Below are 13825 nucleotides of genomic sequence, written 5' to 3'. Positions count from 1 at the left end.
ATGTCAATGAATAATTCGCCAAATGTATTCTTGGATCCAAATGCAAATCGGTTTCAAGTTAACATAATTAATGAAAGCCATGACAACAATGAAACATCCCAAGAGGACGTGGGCTCTGACCCACCACATTATGAAGAAACATCTTTTACTGACGAAGCACATAACAGACTGAGAATCAGTTACAGACCAGGAAAAAGAGAATTATATGACAATTTCCTTCAAAATGGGGAAAAAACAGAAGCTACTTTACATCCCTATGATACTCACACTAAAATGTATTATCTACAAACTTTTGGCCATAACACAGTGGACCCAGTTCCCAAAATTGATTATTATAGAAACACCGGCAGCGTCAGTGGGAATAAGCTCAGCAGACCAAGCTTATTAGAAATTCATGAACAACTGGCAAAGGTAAGTAGAAAGGAAAGACACAAATTTTCTCTGTTCCATGTCCAGGCTGTTAATTCTGTTTATTAATATGAGAAAGTCTTTAAATTCATGGACCTTGCCCAAGAGGAAAAGTACAAGTAATCATTCACCATATTTCCTTTGGTACCTGCAGTATGTTTTCTGCCCTGTGCCCTGCTCAAAGCAGAGATTTTTATTAAAAGGTGATAGTAATGTTCTTGATTAGCAGAAAAACATAGTTTAGTCTTGTCTAAAAGTATAAAACTACTGAATCTCTTCTGTTTCACTTAAGAGTTAGGATGGCAGATGATGAATGTCAATTCGTAATTTAACCAAGCTACATGATTCACACTTATTCTAAACTTGATTTTAACATCAATGCATAGCTAAGTTTCACAAATTCCTCTGTTGTAGTCATTAATGTATATAAAGTATTATAAAAAACGTTATGTGCAATAAATGCAATTTCAACTAAACAGAAATCCAAAGCACTACCTGTTTATTGCTGTAACAAACCATTGAAACAGCAAGAAAGAATCCAGAACAAGGGTGCTGAGGTTGAAAGTGTTTGCTCAGAAGAAGGACACCAGACAACACTTTTCAGGTACTGATTCAGTGAATGAACTTAGGCCTTCATGCTCATTGTACCAATGCATTTGGAGAGAATCTGAAAAGCCTTTTGAATGACTACATAGAAAGTATTTATGGAGGAATAATTTGGCTAAATTCCTCCTAATCTATCACATAGAAGAGTTGTTTAGACTGTGCTCATGTAATAGATGGGACCATATCCATGTAAAATACACTTACAGAGAGAACTACCGAACAGGATACAATTGGCTAACCTGCCTTTGAAAGATTTTCTAGGGCTCTTTCTCCTCCCCGCTTCTGAGTGGACCTACTTTTGGTTAACACAATGTAGGAGTTACTCTTCCTGTTTGCTCCATTTTTTTCCCCGCATAGGCACTACAGTAAATGAATACTGAAATACCAAAACATGCCCTTTGTCAAGATAATCCTCACTTTTGTCACCCTCTATGGCTACTTGCCAGAAGAATATACATTGGTCAGGTATAATCTTTTGGGGCTTGCACATTCAAAACTTCCAGGGGAAAGAATTTGAGAAGTTGGTAATATTAAGTCTCAAATACCAGATTTTCACTAACTTCTGTGTTACTGCCTCAAATAGATAGATAGGTGAATTTTGCTGTCTATTCACCTATCTAGATCTTTTAAGTCTTGATTTCCCTATGTGGAAGAATCACCTCTGTACGAAATAAATAGTGTGGAAAGCTCTAATGAGAACTTCCGGTGACAAGAACAACTAGATTAAGCACCTTGAAACAGTTACACTATTAAAAAAACTACTGCAAAACAGTGGAATAATATGATACTCTACTGCCTTTGGTAAAATTAGACTTTTCACCCTTAAGCCACAACACCAAGTTCTCTGTAAAAAGTAGAGGAGAGACACAGGATACACCTACTTACAGAATTAACATCAAACCTTTTTTGAGGTTGTTAATTGTGCACTTGTCAGGGCACAGCTGGAAAGAGAGGGATTACCTCTCTAGTCAAACTCAGACTGAAAGTGTCAATATCCAGCAAAAAACCCTATTCGTTTTCTGTGTTGGGCAACAGTGAAATGAGAAATCTCCAGAGAAAACATGCTCTCATCACCATTCCACTCAGTTTTACACAGTTCTGAGGTCTGAATAATTTAGACAAGCACCTGATTTTTGGATGCTGGTCCAGATCTTGTTCAAACTCCAGTTCTCTGGAGATTCACCTGTCCTAAGGACGATTAATATAAAGTAATGAAATCAAGCAAAAAAATAGCCATTAGGAAATTCGGACCCAATTCTTTAGGATCTCATTAGGACAGCTTCCTAGTTTTGGCCTGACTTATTTAAATTAAGGTCTCCACAGACCTGCATAAAATGGCTTACATAGAAAGGAGAAACAAGTTACCTGGGTCATCATTTATTTCCAAAAATGAATGCAAAGTGGATTTGAAAAGGGTAGAATATGAATTTGGTATCCCTACTCATTTGCAGATGTGCAAGCTGCTACTCAAGGGGCTAAACACATTTCCATGCCCAGAAGAAACTTCTTCCTATGGAAATAATTTACTTTGGTAGTGGCCAGAGAGGAGAAAAATAATGTATTGGCTTTGAACATAATGCTGAGTGAACATTAGCATATTAAGGGATTTTCAGTTTTGACCATTACCAGAAAATTCAGGTCTTTTGCTGTTGCATCTCTCCGTGGTTTGTTTATTTTAAACAAAATTAGATAAATTTGTTTAGGGTTTTCTAAGGCTTTCACTTAGAGAAGATGAAAAAGAAGGCAGATTCCAACCCCGAATAAAATGAAGGGAAAATTGCTTCACAGGTTGGGACTGTTAAGGAAGAGAAAAGAGAATCATCTAGCTTAGTCTTTCCCAGACTTTCTCCAGTATCCAGCTTACAGAAGGATAATCTTATGCTTCTCAAAATAGGAAGGTGAATGTCAGAGGTAATGGAATTCTTGTTACACTGGCAACCCACAGTGCCCTTATGGGAGTTGTGGCCCTGCTCTGGGAGCCACTAGCCACAGCACTGGAACAAATGACCCACCATTAGCATGGCTGGAGTCTGTTCCTGGCTGTCCCACAGACTCACTTTGTGACCTTGGACAAATCACTTCGGTCTACAGAGCTTATTCCGAAGAATAAACAAACACGAGGTCACCAAATAGTAGATTAGTAGGGAAGGGAATTATGATGGTATGAAAAGGCAGAGCTCGTATCAGGAGGCAAAAGCAGTATGCGCAGCTGGATGGGGTACCTATCCACCAGCCCCAGCATGCAGCAGGCTCTCTAGTCACCACTAAAGAGGGGATGAAATGCCACATTGAGTATGTACAGGGGTTAGACTAATAGCCCAAGATGCATTTCTGGAGAAGATGCCTTATTCCTTTTTACTTTAACACTAAAATCTGGGCTTACCACACCATACCCCCAAGGCAATCCCACCTCTCTTACCCCCAGCTTTTTTGAAACTCAAATTGTTGAGGACAACTGTCCTGTCAAAGCCCATTGCCAGATTCTGATAAGAAGTGACTTCAGATTTCTAAACATCATATAAGCGTTCCCATTGTGCTTTGATGCTGGGCTTAACATCAGAAGATAAGTATTAATATTTAATACATTTTTTTAATATGTAATTTTTCAAATGTCAGACTGTAAGGCAGGCTGAAAGGAACTTCAAATAGCTAGTTCCCACACTGCTGGAGTCAAATGTGTGTCATCTTTTAGCAAGACGTCAATTTTTGCACACATTAAGCCACAGAATGACAATTAAATACCTAAAAAATAGTCTAAGTGCTATTTCACAGCTGATGGCTGGCGATAATTACTTGGGCTTAATATTTACCCTACATAAGAAGTCATCGAACCTTTCTTCATCTTGGCTATTCTCCACACTTGTTACAGAGACTTGATGAGCTCATCATCTTTAGCTCCAAGAGAGATGAAGGCTAAACTGTTCTGAAACAAGGAAAGGAAAATGTTTTGGGTTTTTTTTTTTTTAAAAAAAAGCAGTTAACTTTTTATTTTGGTAGCTTTTCAAAATGTTCTGTCACTTTTATTCCACATCCTTAATGCATGAGTAGCACAGGTACAGCTGCTTGGTAAATAACCAATCATTCACTAAAGCACCCCAATTTAAAATGCATTTATGGAAGGTTTAAGGCCATAATTTATGATAATGGCATAGAGAGCACAAATTAATTCAAAGTACATAGGAAACAACTTGTTTCAAGTACAAAGATGAAGCCCTTTTTTTTTTTTTGTCTTTGAAATTCTAACCACTGTAGCAAAAACCCTCATATTAATCTGCTAATCTTCCTCAACTTACTTTAATCATTTACTATATTTTGAGCAAACACAGCCATTATTTTAGGGTAAGAATTGTCAAAATTATCTAAGTAACTCAGGAACTCAAAGTCACAGGCTTTCAATAGATCCTACACTCCCATTTCACTTAGGGCCAAAAGGGCCATAAGCACCAAGTTTAATTCATGTGTAAATGTGTTATCCAGTCACTTATTTCTCATTTGTGAGCACAATCCTGGATTTACTGTGTCAAAGGCATTCACAAACTTGCATCATAGTAGCTAGAGCCCCCCTCCAAGAGAGCGGAGTCCAAACATTAGCATAAGCATCATATACAGTTGGTCTTTATGTCTGTTTTGGTTTTGTTTGTTGGGGTTTTTTAAGTCCATGAACAAAATACAGAAACAGCCTTGAAGCTTAAACAAGATGAAAAAGCCTTATATGTTTCACAGCATCACAAATATTTCCTCTCCTTGACCTGTTTAGTTAATCTGGAAATATCTCCATCCCCCTCCAAACCCTGAAGGCATCTTGATTCCTCTCCAGAAGTGACACACACTCCTGACCCTCTGTCAGGCTACAGCAAGGTACATGGTCCTTCCCGAAGGCCTTTGCAGAGGACCCAGGCAATATCTGGTGATAGTTAACCTAATGCCAACTCCTTGCAAAACCAGTCAGAACTTTGTATTAAAAAAAAATTAAAAGAAACAAAGCAGCAATGACGAGTATAAACCTCAGTACCGTGGCTAATTCCTATTCAAGCCACAGGAAACATCATGATGGTAAATTGCCTCAAAGATTCCGGGGCAGAAGAGCTGAAGAGATGAAATACAGATTTATGTCTGTAGCTGGAAGTGAACAATCTAAAATTCTGGCCTATTTATTCTGGTTACACCACAAATATGGCAATTCCTAATCCTATCTACTATGGTTATACCAGAGGTGGCTAAGCCACAGGAAGGATTATTCATTTACTGCATTTTTTTACTGCATATCACTAGCATTTCTATGACTGTTTTCAAGAATATGTTACCCATTTGCTGCTGCAATTACGTTTCTACTTTATCTAACAGAAAACACTGGAGTTCATCACATAACTTTGCCATGCAGCACTCAGCTAGGTCTCTTTTCACTAGTGAGTAATTATCCCTGTTTCTACACTTAACATTATTCATAAATTGTTGCAATGGCATGTAGAGACCAACCATGAGACCCTCATTATGTTAGATGCTCTACTGACATATAAACACAACATATAAGTAGAATACAGTTTACAATAAAAACAATTTAGTATCAGATAATAATGTATTTATTCTGCTTAAGCAATTCTTTCATGCTTTCTCGCTGTTAGCAAGCCCACCTGCTCATGCCTGGTGTGAGCAGAACATTGCACTCTACTCCAGAAACAGTAAAACCTGTTCTTCTTTGGAATCCCTTTATTCCATGTCTCTCTTATGGAGCCAGGTGTCCTCCACTTGGCACAAAAATGTATTTGTTTTCTGTGTGATCCTTCAGAACATAGCCGTGAGCACTGGCTCAGTCGAGAGAGTGGCTAATGGAGAAAGCACCGCTGGAGATGAGACAGCAGTCAGCAAGGAAGAAGAAAACAAAACAGGATTTGTCAAGTTTGGATGGGTGAAGGGTGTGCTGGTGAGAAACTTATCTGCATTTCTAAAAAAATGAAATGAAAATAAACTTTTAAGATTAGTTCTGCAACACTAAGGTCTTTTAAGAAGAGAGGGAGGTGGACTTTAGGGATGTTTGGGGTGCTTTTTAAAAGCCTGCAATGCACACAGTCACCCTTCTGGTTGTTAACACTACGTTCAATGTTGCACTAATGCAGTATTTTTTGTTTAAAACCTAGGTAAGATGTATGCTTAATATTTGGGGTGTGATGCTTTTTATTCGACTTTCCTGGATTGTAGGTCAAGCAGGAATTGGTATGTATCTTATTTAATATCATTTTCAACAGTGAAAGGGATAAAGAGGATAAACTATACATGACCATGATTAATATATAATCTGAGATGTGCATTTGCATGTTGAACTAAATAATGTTTTCAAATGCTTGCCAGGGTAAAAGATGTTAATCCTCTGAACTATTGGAATTTTCCAGACTCGCAGCCAAATTACTGCTTAGAGGCATAGATCTGTTAACTATGCATATGATCATCACATTTGAATATTTCTAAGCTTTAGTGAAATTTGTATTTAGATCCTGTAACAGATGTAAACTTCATGACTCGGGCCAATTTCTAATATGTGCGTACAGAGTTAACCTTTAAGAGTTCACACTTTGCTTATCTGTGAATCCCAAACCTTGTCATCTACATATTAAAAACAACGCTTCTTCACACTTCTCTGCAAAGATGAAAACAGAACTGGAAGGAGGTCTCATCTCACCAAGATTTTGTTATTTTTAACTATAGCACAGCACTAGATACTAGTATACTACGAAACACTAATTTTTAAAAACCCTGCTACAGCAGAGTTTTCATATAAATTAACTAAGTACACTTCATTGTGTGCTGTATCTTTGCTGCTTCATTGTGCAATTTAATTAATATAAATCCCTGATGCCAGTCCCTGGGAGACTGGGGCCTGAAGCCTCCATCCAGCACGTTGTTGAGTGTTCAGTGAAACCAGTGAGAGAGGAAAGTGCTTGCAGCACTGCAAGAATCTCCAGCAACTAGAAGAGCAGCTCAGTAAGGTGCAACGTATCAGTAGTTGTGTGTGGTACAACTTCCTTTTTAAAGCTGCTGCTCTGGGGAAGCACAGAAATACGAACTGCAATGGCAGCGTCACTCTGTGTTACGTGATCACACAGTCTAGAATAATGGGGCCCTAATATCTGACTGGCACCCAGATGTCATAAAAAACAGCAATTCAAAGGGTGGATGGCAAGTGTTCCCGTTTGGATTCTCACAGAATGGAAATATTAAGTAGACACGAGCTGGAGTCCAAACTCTGGCCTCGGGGTGTCAACTCTCCTGGTCTTGGATAAAACTCAGTGCTCAAATTCAGACTGAATATAAATACCATTTACTTCCTTGTTAATGGAAGTGAAATGAAACACTGAATTGCAACATCTCCAAAATTTTGCACGGTTGAAGTCTCATTTCCAACAAAATACAGTAACTTCACAGAAGTTTCACTTGAGCAAGACTGAGCTTTTTAAAAAAAGAGAAACAAATGAAATGCTTATTAAGAAAAAAATCCAGCCACAAACTTACAGAGACCCAAACAGAAAAAAAAAAACCCCACAATAAAAGTTCCAGAACTAAGCGGAAGAACTTTACTTACTTTTGCAGTGCTCCGTGCATGGCTCTAGCACTGCGCCTGACAAAGGGGTGCTTGCTGATTTTATGATGCATACCAAATGAGAGCGTACAGCCCAGGGCACTCATAAGTATATGCCTTGCCATGAAAATTCTGCATCTTAATATTGCCAAGACTTTGCTCTGGGGTTTCATGCAAAATTAGTTTTTAAGGGCAGTTTAGTAACTTATTGAGATCATCAAGAAGTATTACTTTGTTTTGAGGTGTGAGAATAGCCGTGGGCAAGAGTAATTCATTTTAGAACAACTTACTTAGAAGCCATATGCCTGGGTTTCAATCTAAACTTTAATCAGATTTTAACATTAATTTGCACCAACATCAGTTACAGCCTTTCTGCTTTCACATTTGATTTTACCATTTTAATTCACTGATAAGCAGACCCTCCTTTCTTATGGTTTATTGCTCTGCTGTTGCTTTTTAAAATTGCATGCCTCATGTAAGGAGGTTAGTTTTACTTCTGAAAATGAGACATCAAATTCCATTTGAATAAATTTCTCAGTGCATTTTTTGAATGTCTTATAAGCAATGAGATTTAAGTCCCTAGCCAAGCTGCTTACAGAGAACAGTGATGGAAGCTCATCATCACCAAGGCTTGGGGATTTCACTGGGTACTGCTACTAACATGGAAATTAAATGAGTCAGTTAAACCACCATCTGGGCACCATTTATATCCTCATCATTAGAGGGCCAAAGAGAAAAAACCCAATTATTTCCATATCCTGATAAGCTGTCTTGGGCAAAAGCTCTTACAGGGGAAAAAAAACAACTTTCCAACAAGGTTCTCTGTTTATCATCAGCTGGGAAAAAAATGGACAGTGTGGTCCGGGCAAGGTTCCAGGTCCAAAACTAGTCTGGTATTTCCATGTAACATCTGGGGACTCTCTGAAGTCTGTATATGTACCTGTACATGGAATGGTTAGCCAAAGGCAGAGAAAAACATCAAGTTTATGTTAACTGAAAATCTGGCCCCGAATATTACAATTATGTTAGATTATATTACAATGATATTTTGGTTGAGTCACTTTATTTTATGCAGTTTTCTTCTTAAATGTTAAAATATTTTTTTGAATTATCATTAAAGCCTTCTCAAGCAGGTATCACTCATGGAATAAATGAAAAATATGAATTGTGAAATGCAATAGAAAATCCTGGAAAAATACTCCTTAGGATGCACATGCACTTACCACATAATTTTAAAAGTACTTTATGAATAATGTGTCTAACTTACTCAATTTAAGAGTTAACAGCTGATTGAAAGTCATATTCAGTCACAAATTTGCATGGTTTAACAATATCTGTCTATGTAATGGTAGCTGACCAAAAGGAACGACCATTTGGATTTTTTTTTATACAGACCTGCATACAAAATAGGTGCATGACAAGTTACAGTAAGAGTTCAGAAATCAATAGGATAAACATGATTTATTAGAGGCTCAAATCACTTTAAGTATCCTACACTATGTTATATATCATTTATATCTCACACATTACATTGCTCTAACTTAAAGGATTGTGATAACATGGCTATAATTTAAGAAGCAAAGAACATTCATTCAGGGATTGGATGTCTATAACCATCCAGTATGAACTGAAGTCAGGAATCTGATCTGGAAGCCAGAAGGTAGAAATACAGCAAATAAATCAATATGTTTGTAGTACTTCTAGCTGGATGTCAGTTGTAGGATCCAAGTTTCAATTTGGACAAGCCCTGGTCAATAAATATTGCTACAAACAATGTATAATCTTCAGTTCCACAGTGAAGACCTATGTACCTTATGGAAACATGAGAGTTATTGCGTAAGTGTTAGCAAGTTCAGATAAAACTAAGAACTGATTCCATGTTTGGCACCAACTGTAATTGTTTCTTCCCCCTCTCCCCCCTAGTTTTTTTGCCCTCCTCTCATAGATACAAATGGGAATAGAAGCAATAAAGTTGAGAGAAAAATGTCATATTATTTCTTCACCTGACTTGAAACAAGGAAGTATTCTGGAACTACAGAGCCAAATTCCTCTTGGTAGTGCCAGAAAATATAACAGAAGCAGTGGCCACAATTGTAGCTTGGGAGGTCCAGTTTGTACACAAAGAAAAACTTTTTCACAGGGCAGGTAGTCTAGCCCTGGAACATATCCAAACAGGCTGTGGGGTCTTCATCCATGGAGGTTTTCAAGACCCAGCCAACCAAAGCCATCACTGATTTGTGTTGGCAATAGTTCTGCTATGACTGGGAGGCTGAGCTACAGACCTTCAGAAGTCACTGCCAACCAATGTTTCTGTGATTCTAAATCATACTAGGCACCTCCTACTCATATAGTTTCTAGCACAGTTTCACCAAATTAACAGAAACCTGTTCATATAGCCAAATATTGGAAATATACAGACTTCAGAGTCATACTCAAACTGAAACCCAGTTCACCTATCACTAATCACCTATCACTGATCTTCAGATGTCTGATTGTTCTGTTTAATTATACAATTTTGTGGTATCAGCTAAGAAAAAAAAAGTCTAAGTTCTCTAAGATTAGACATTACAGGTCACCTGTTAAAGTAAATGGCATCTAAAAAGCAATTATTTCCATTTTCAAATGTTTGTTTTGTGTTAGAGTAAAACTACTTTTTGCAGGGAAAGAGGGAGATGAGGAGAGAGTGGGGAAGTGCAGCACTTGATAGCTTGACAAGTAAGGATATAGAAGGCTCGCGCTCAGCTCTTGCCTCTCTACCTGATAGACTCTCTGTCCTGGCACACTATGAAACTATACAGTCATTCTTTCTCTGATTCAATATTTAATTAACTGATGAAACTCATTAATCAGAGGTCTTGCAAGAATGCTGCTGTGTTGATCACTGAAACAGCCAGGACGTATATTAAAGGCAGATATAAGCATCCATGCCAAGGGACACTTGTTTGCTCATTTCCTCCAGCCTTTGAAAATCATGAAAGCTTCTGGCTAGGGTACTTCTATCAGAAAGAATCACTGCTTGAAGACTGATGGGAATAATTTACTACCATGACATGGACTCCTTGGAAATGCTCTGCAAACTGCAAGTGGTCAACAAACCGTCTTTTCAGTTTATTGCTCTGATTCTGGCCTGAAAATTCAATTTAAAGAGAGAATGACTTGTAGAAATCATGGAACAGGAGTAAAATATTTTATCTTCTTATTACTGACAGGTCTTGGAGTAATCATAATTCTTCTCGCCACGATGGTAACCTCAATTACTGGGTTGTCAACTTCTGCAATAGCAACTAATGGGTTTGTCCGTGGAGGTAAAAATCTTAGGGTTACTAATGCTTTCAAGCCCAAAAAGGTCTCTATGTATTATTTTCATATGAGGCAAACCAGAGGGACGATAAACCAAATGGTACATCTAAAGGAACTAGAAGGTAACAATTCTAGCCACCTCTAATCACAATTTATGGCATGTTTGACTTGTCACTTTTAATAAATCCCAGATTTCAGTTCAGTCAGTGAAGTACGTTTCAGATGTTCTTGCCTAATGCTGAGCGAGGGATGACTTCTGGCGTTTCATGGAGTTCTTCTGTTACCTTTCAGCAGGTCTTTCTTATTCAGAGCATTCCAGGTCGGACATCCTTGGACAAACTGAGCATGAGGCACCGCAACCTCTCGTTTTAAAGACCGATGCAGATCAGTGGATAGCTTCAATTTAATACCTTCTTTATAAAACTTCTTACATTTCAGCCACTCCTTGGAAGACGAGTAAAAAATTTTGCTGGAAAAGTGCATGTTAGGTGTTTTATGAAACAAAGTTTTAGTGCATTTCAGAGCCTTAAAGTTATAACTGGTCTGCTCTAACCTCTGTGGAAAATGGCAAGTTCTTACTACGTCACTTAAGCAGAACAGGTATTTGAATACACTTGAATACACTTTTTTTTTCGGATCTTTCAGGTCTTGGAATCATAGTTATTGGTCTGAGTGTAGTAGTAACAACATTAACAGGTATCTCCATGTCTGCCATTTGCACTAATGGAGTAGTAAGAGGAGGTAAGTGGATATGATCTCATGAAAAATACAAAAATCTACATATTTGGATTAGGAAAAAAAAATTGTAATCAAGATAACTGTGTTATAAGCAAAGCAATAATAAATAAATATATTTGGAGTGATCTCTCTCAATAGATCAACAGTAAATTAAAATGTATATGATCTTAAGCACTTCCTGACAATAAATACTAAGTGCCAGTGAGATGAGATGAAATAATAAACTGACAAAGTAATATGCTCCATTTATGGTGATATGCAAAAAGGATTAAAGATTCACTGCATCACTATGCAGGAGCTTTAACAATGTACCACACAATATGATCTTTCATGCTAACACTGGAATAGATACAAGTAAGTTAGAACCTCTCTGGAAGTGAGGTTCTCTCTGCTCTGTGTTACTGTATTATGTACCATGAAAAAATTATTTGAAGGTCCAGTTTTGCATGCTAATATGCACTAAAAAGATTTCTACAATAGAAATGCGTACAGAAAAGTCTGAAGGCAGAATCAGTACAAAGCACATTCCTTTTTTTAATCAATGTCCTCTATTAATATAGGGCAAATATTGATTATGTTTGTTAGGCTAAAAGCAGAGACTCCTGCGCTATTATTTATGTGAGAAAAATGAGCAAAACCTGAGCATTTAGTTGTGCTGAAATAACAATCACTTCTGTCTGCAGGTGGAGCATACTATCTTATCTCAAGAAGTCTAGGCCCAGAGTTTGGTGGATCTATAGGACTTATCTTTGCTTTTGCGAATGCAGTGGCAGTTGCCATGTATGTAGTTGGATTTGCCGAAACAGTTGTGGAACTTCTTAAGGTAAACATAGATGTTTCATGTATAGGATTAAATTGGGTTTGAGGTTTTTGGGTTTGGGGTTTTTTTTTTGTTTGGGGGGGGGTGGTGTTGGTTTTGGTTTGGGTTTTGTTTATTTGTTTTACAGATATTTGTTTAAGTGGTGATACTTTTTAGCTGAGGCTTGAGGGACATCTTTAGCAGGGGAGAAGCTGGTCTGTCTAAACATGCCATAGAGTGCTTCTCTATTGTTTCTACCTTATGAATATATTTCATACATTTCTCAACAAGAATCTCAAAATCAGAAAAGGAACAGCCATCTAATTAGACAGCCAAATCACCCCAGCTACAAAGAACCAGCTGGAACATGAAATACAAACACTTGGTCTTGCAAATCTCTGAAACTCTGACAGCTCACTGCTTTCTATTTCACCTTGTTACCCGATCCCACCAGTTGGGCAGAGAAAGACTGGTTCTAATAACATTTCTTACTGCTTGCAGGAGAGTGATACACTGATGGTAGATGAGTCTAACGACATCAGAATAATAGGAACCATAACTGTTGTATGTCTTCTCAGCATCTCTGTTGCTGGCATGGAATGGGAAGCAAAGGTAAACCTTTAAAAGAAAATAAAAGCAAGCAGTATATCAGACTACTGTACGGCATTTTTGTGTGAGGAATGCTATACAACAGGTGGAATTTTCAAAAGCACTCAGTTTCAGTTTATGCTTAATCTTTCTAAAAGCAATAGCAGTTTAATCATTACATTCAATGAAAGCACAATTACTCCATGCTCTTCCTTAAACACACATTTAAAAGGGGAGAGGAAGTTTGTGTTCTGCAGACAGCTTGATTATATTGATTTTTGTAATTCATAGCATCATTTAGAGCCTTGGGTAAGTGCCCGTTTTGCCCTTATTTTTGATGCAGCTTGACAGAATAAACAGTAGTAAAAACAATACATGGTTTTATCACTGTACTCTCTCAAGCCCTACTTGGCAGAAGAGCTCTATTTGCTATCCATTCCTTAATCGCTAATGATTTCTGCTATTCCTTCACCTGTAAAAAAAAGTTCAAAATGGAAATTCAAATGGAAATACCTTAGAGGGTAGAATACAGCTATTGAAATCAGGTCCAGAATAGCACCCTTATTTTTACATTCTGCTGTGATGGAGACTAAAACTACTTGTAAAGGAGATCAGAAAAACAATTAGATATTATAACCCTGGAAGTGACAACCCACTGCAACTAAACAAATTTTATAACAATATAAAAATGTCTTATACTTGATATTAATGCATTAGCTGTTTCAGTTTGCCTTTTCTTGTAAAGAAACTAACATAAAATTAAATTATAACTGTATATTTCATAACCCCCTTAGTAAAAACTATCTGCTGTTGTC

The 13825-nt window shown here is 37.5% G+C and overlaps 1 protein-coding gene across 2 annotated transcripts in view; it reads left to right on the top strand.

Annotated features, from left to right (window-relative positions):
• The window catches only part of SLC12A1 (solute carrier family 12 member 1), a 48104-nt gene continuing 34279 nt past the window's right edge, over positions 1-13825 (top strand). The window contains exons 1-6 of one of the 2 annotated variants that reach the window (XM_009484984.2): positions 1-411; positions 5801-5935; positions 6150-6225; positions 11531-11626; positions 12307-12446; positions 12924-13034. In XM_009484984.2, coding sequence (XP_009483259.1) covers positions 1-411; positions 5801-5935; positions 6150-6225; positions 11531-11626; positions 12307-12446; positions 12924-13034 — 969 coding nt within the window. Of the gene's footprint in view, positions 412-5800; positions 5936-6149; positions 6226-10794; positions 10891-11530; positions 11627-12306; positions 12447-12923; positions 13035-13825 lie in introns of both variants that reach the window. The other variant, XM_075714693.1, reaches the window with a different exon arrangement.

Source organism: Pelecanus crispus, chromosome 7 (assembly GCF_030463565.1).
Source record: "Pelecanus crispus isolate bPelCri1 chromosome 7, bPelCri1.pri, whole genome shotgun sequence".
NCBI lineage: Eukaryota > Metazoa > Chordata > Aves > Pelecaniformes > Pelecanidae > Pelecanus > Pelecanus crispus.
Note: the sequence above shows the minus strand (reverse complement) of the source record. Positions and strands in the feature narration are given on the sequence as shown.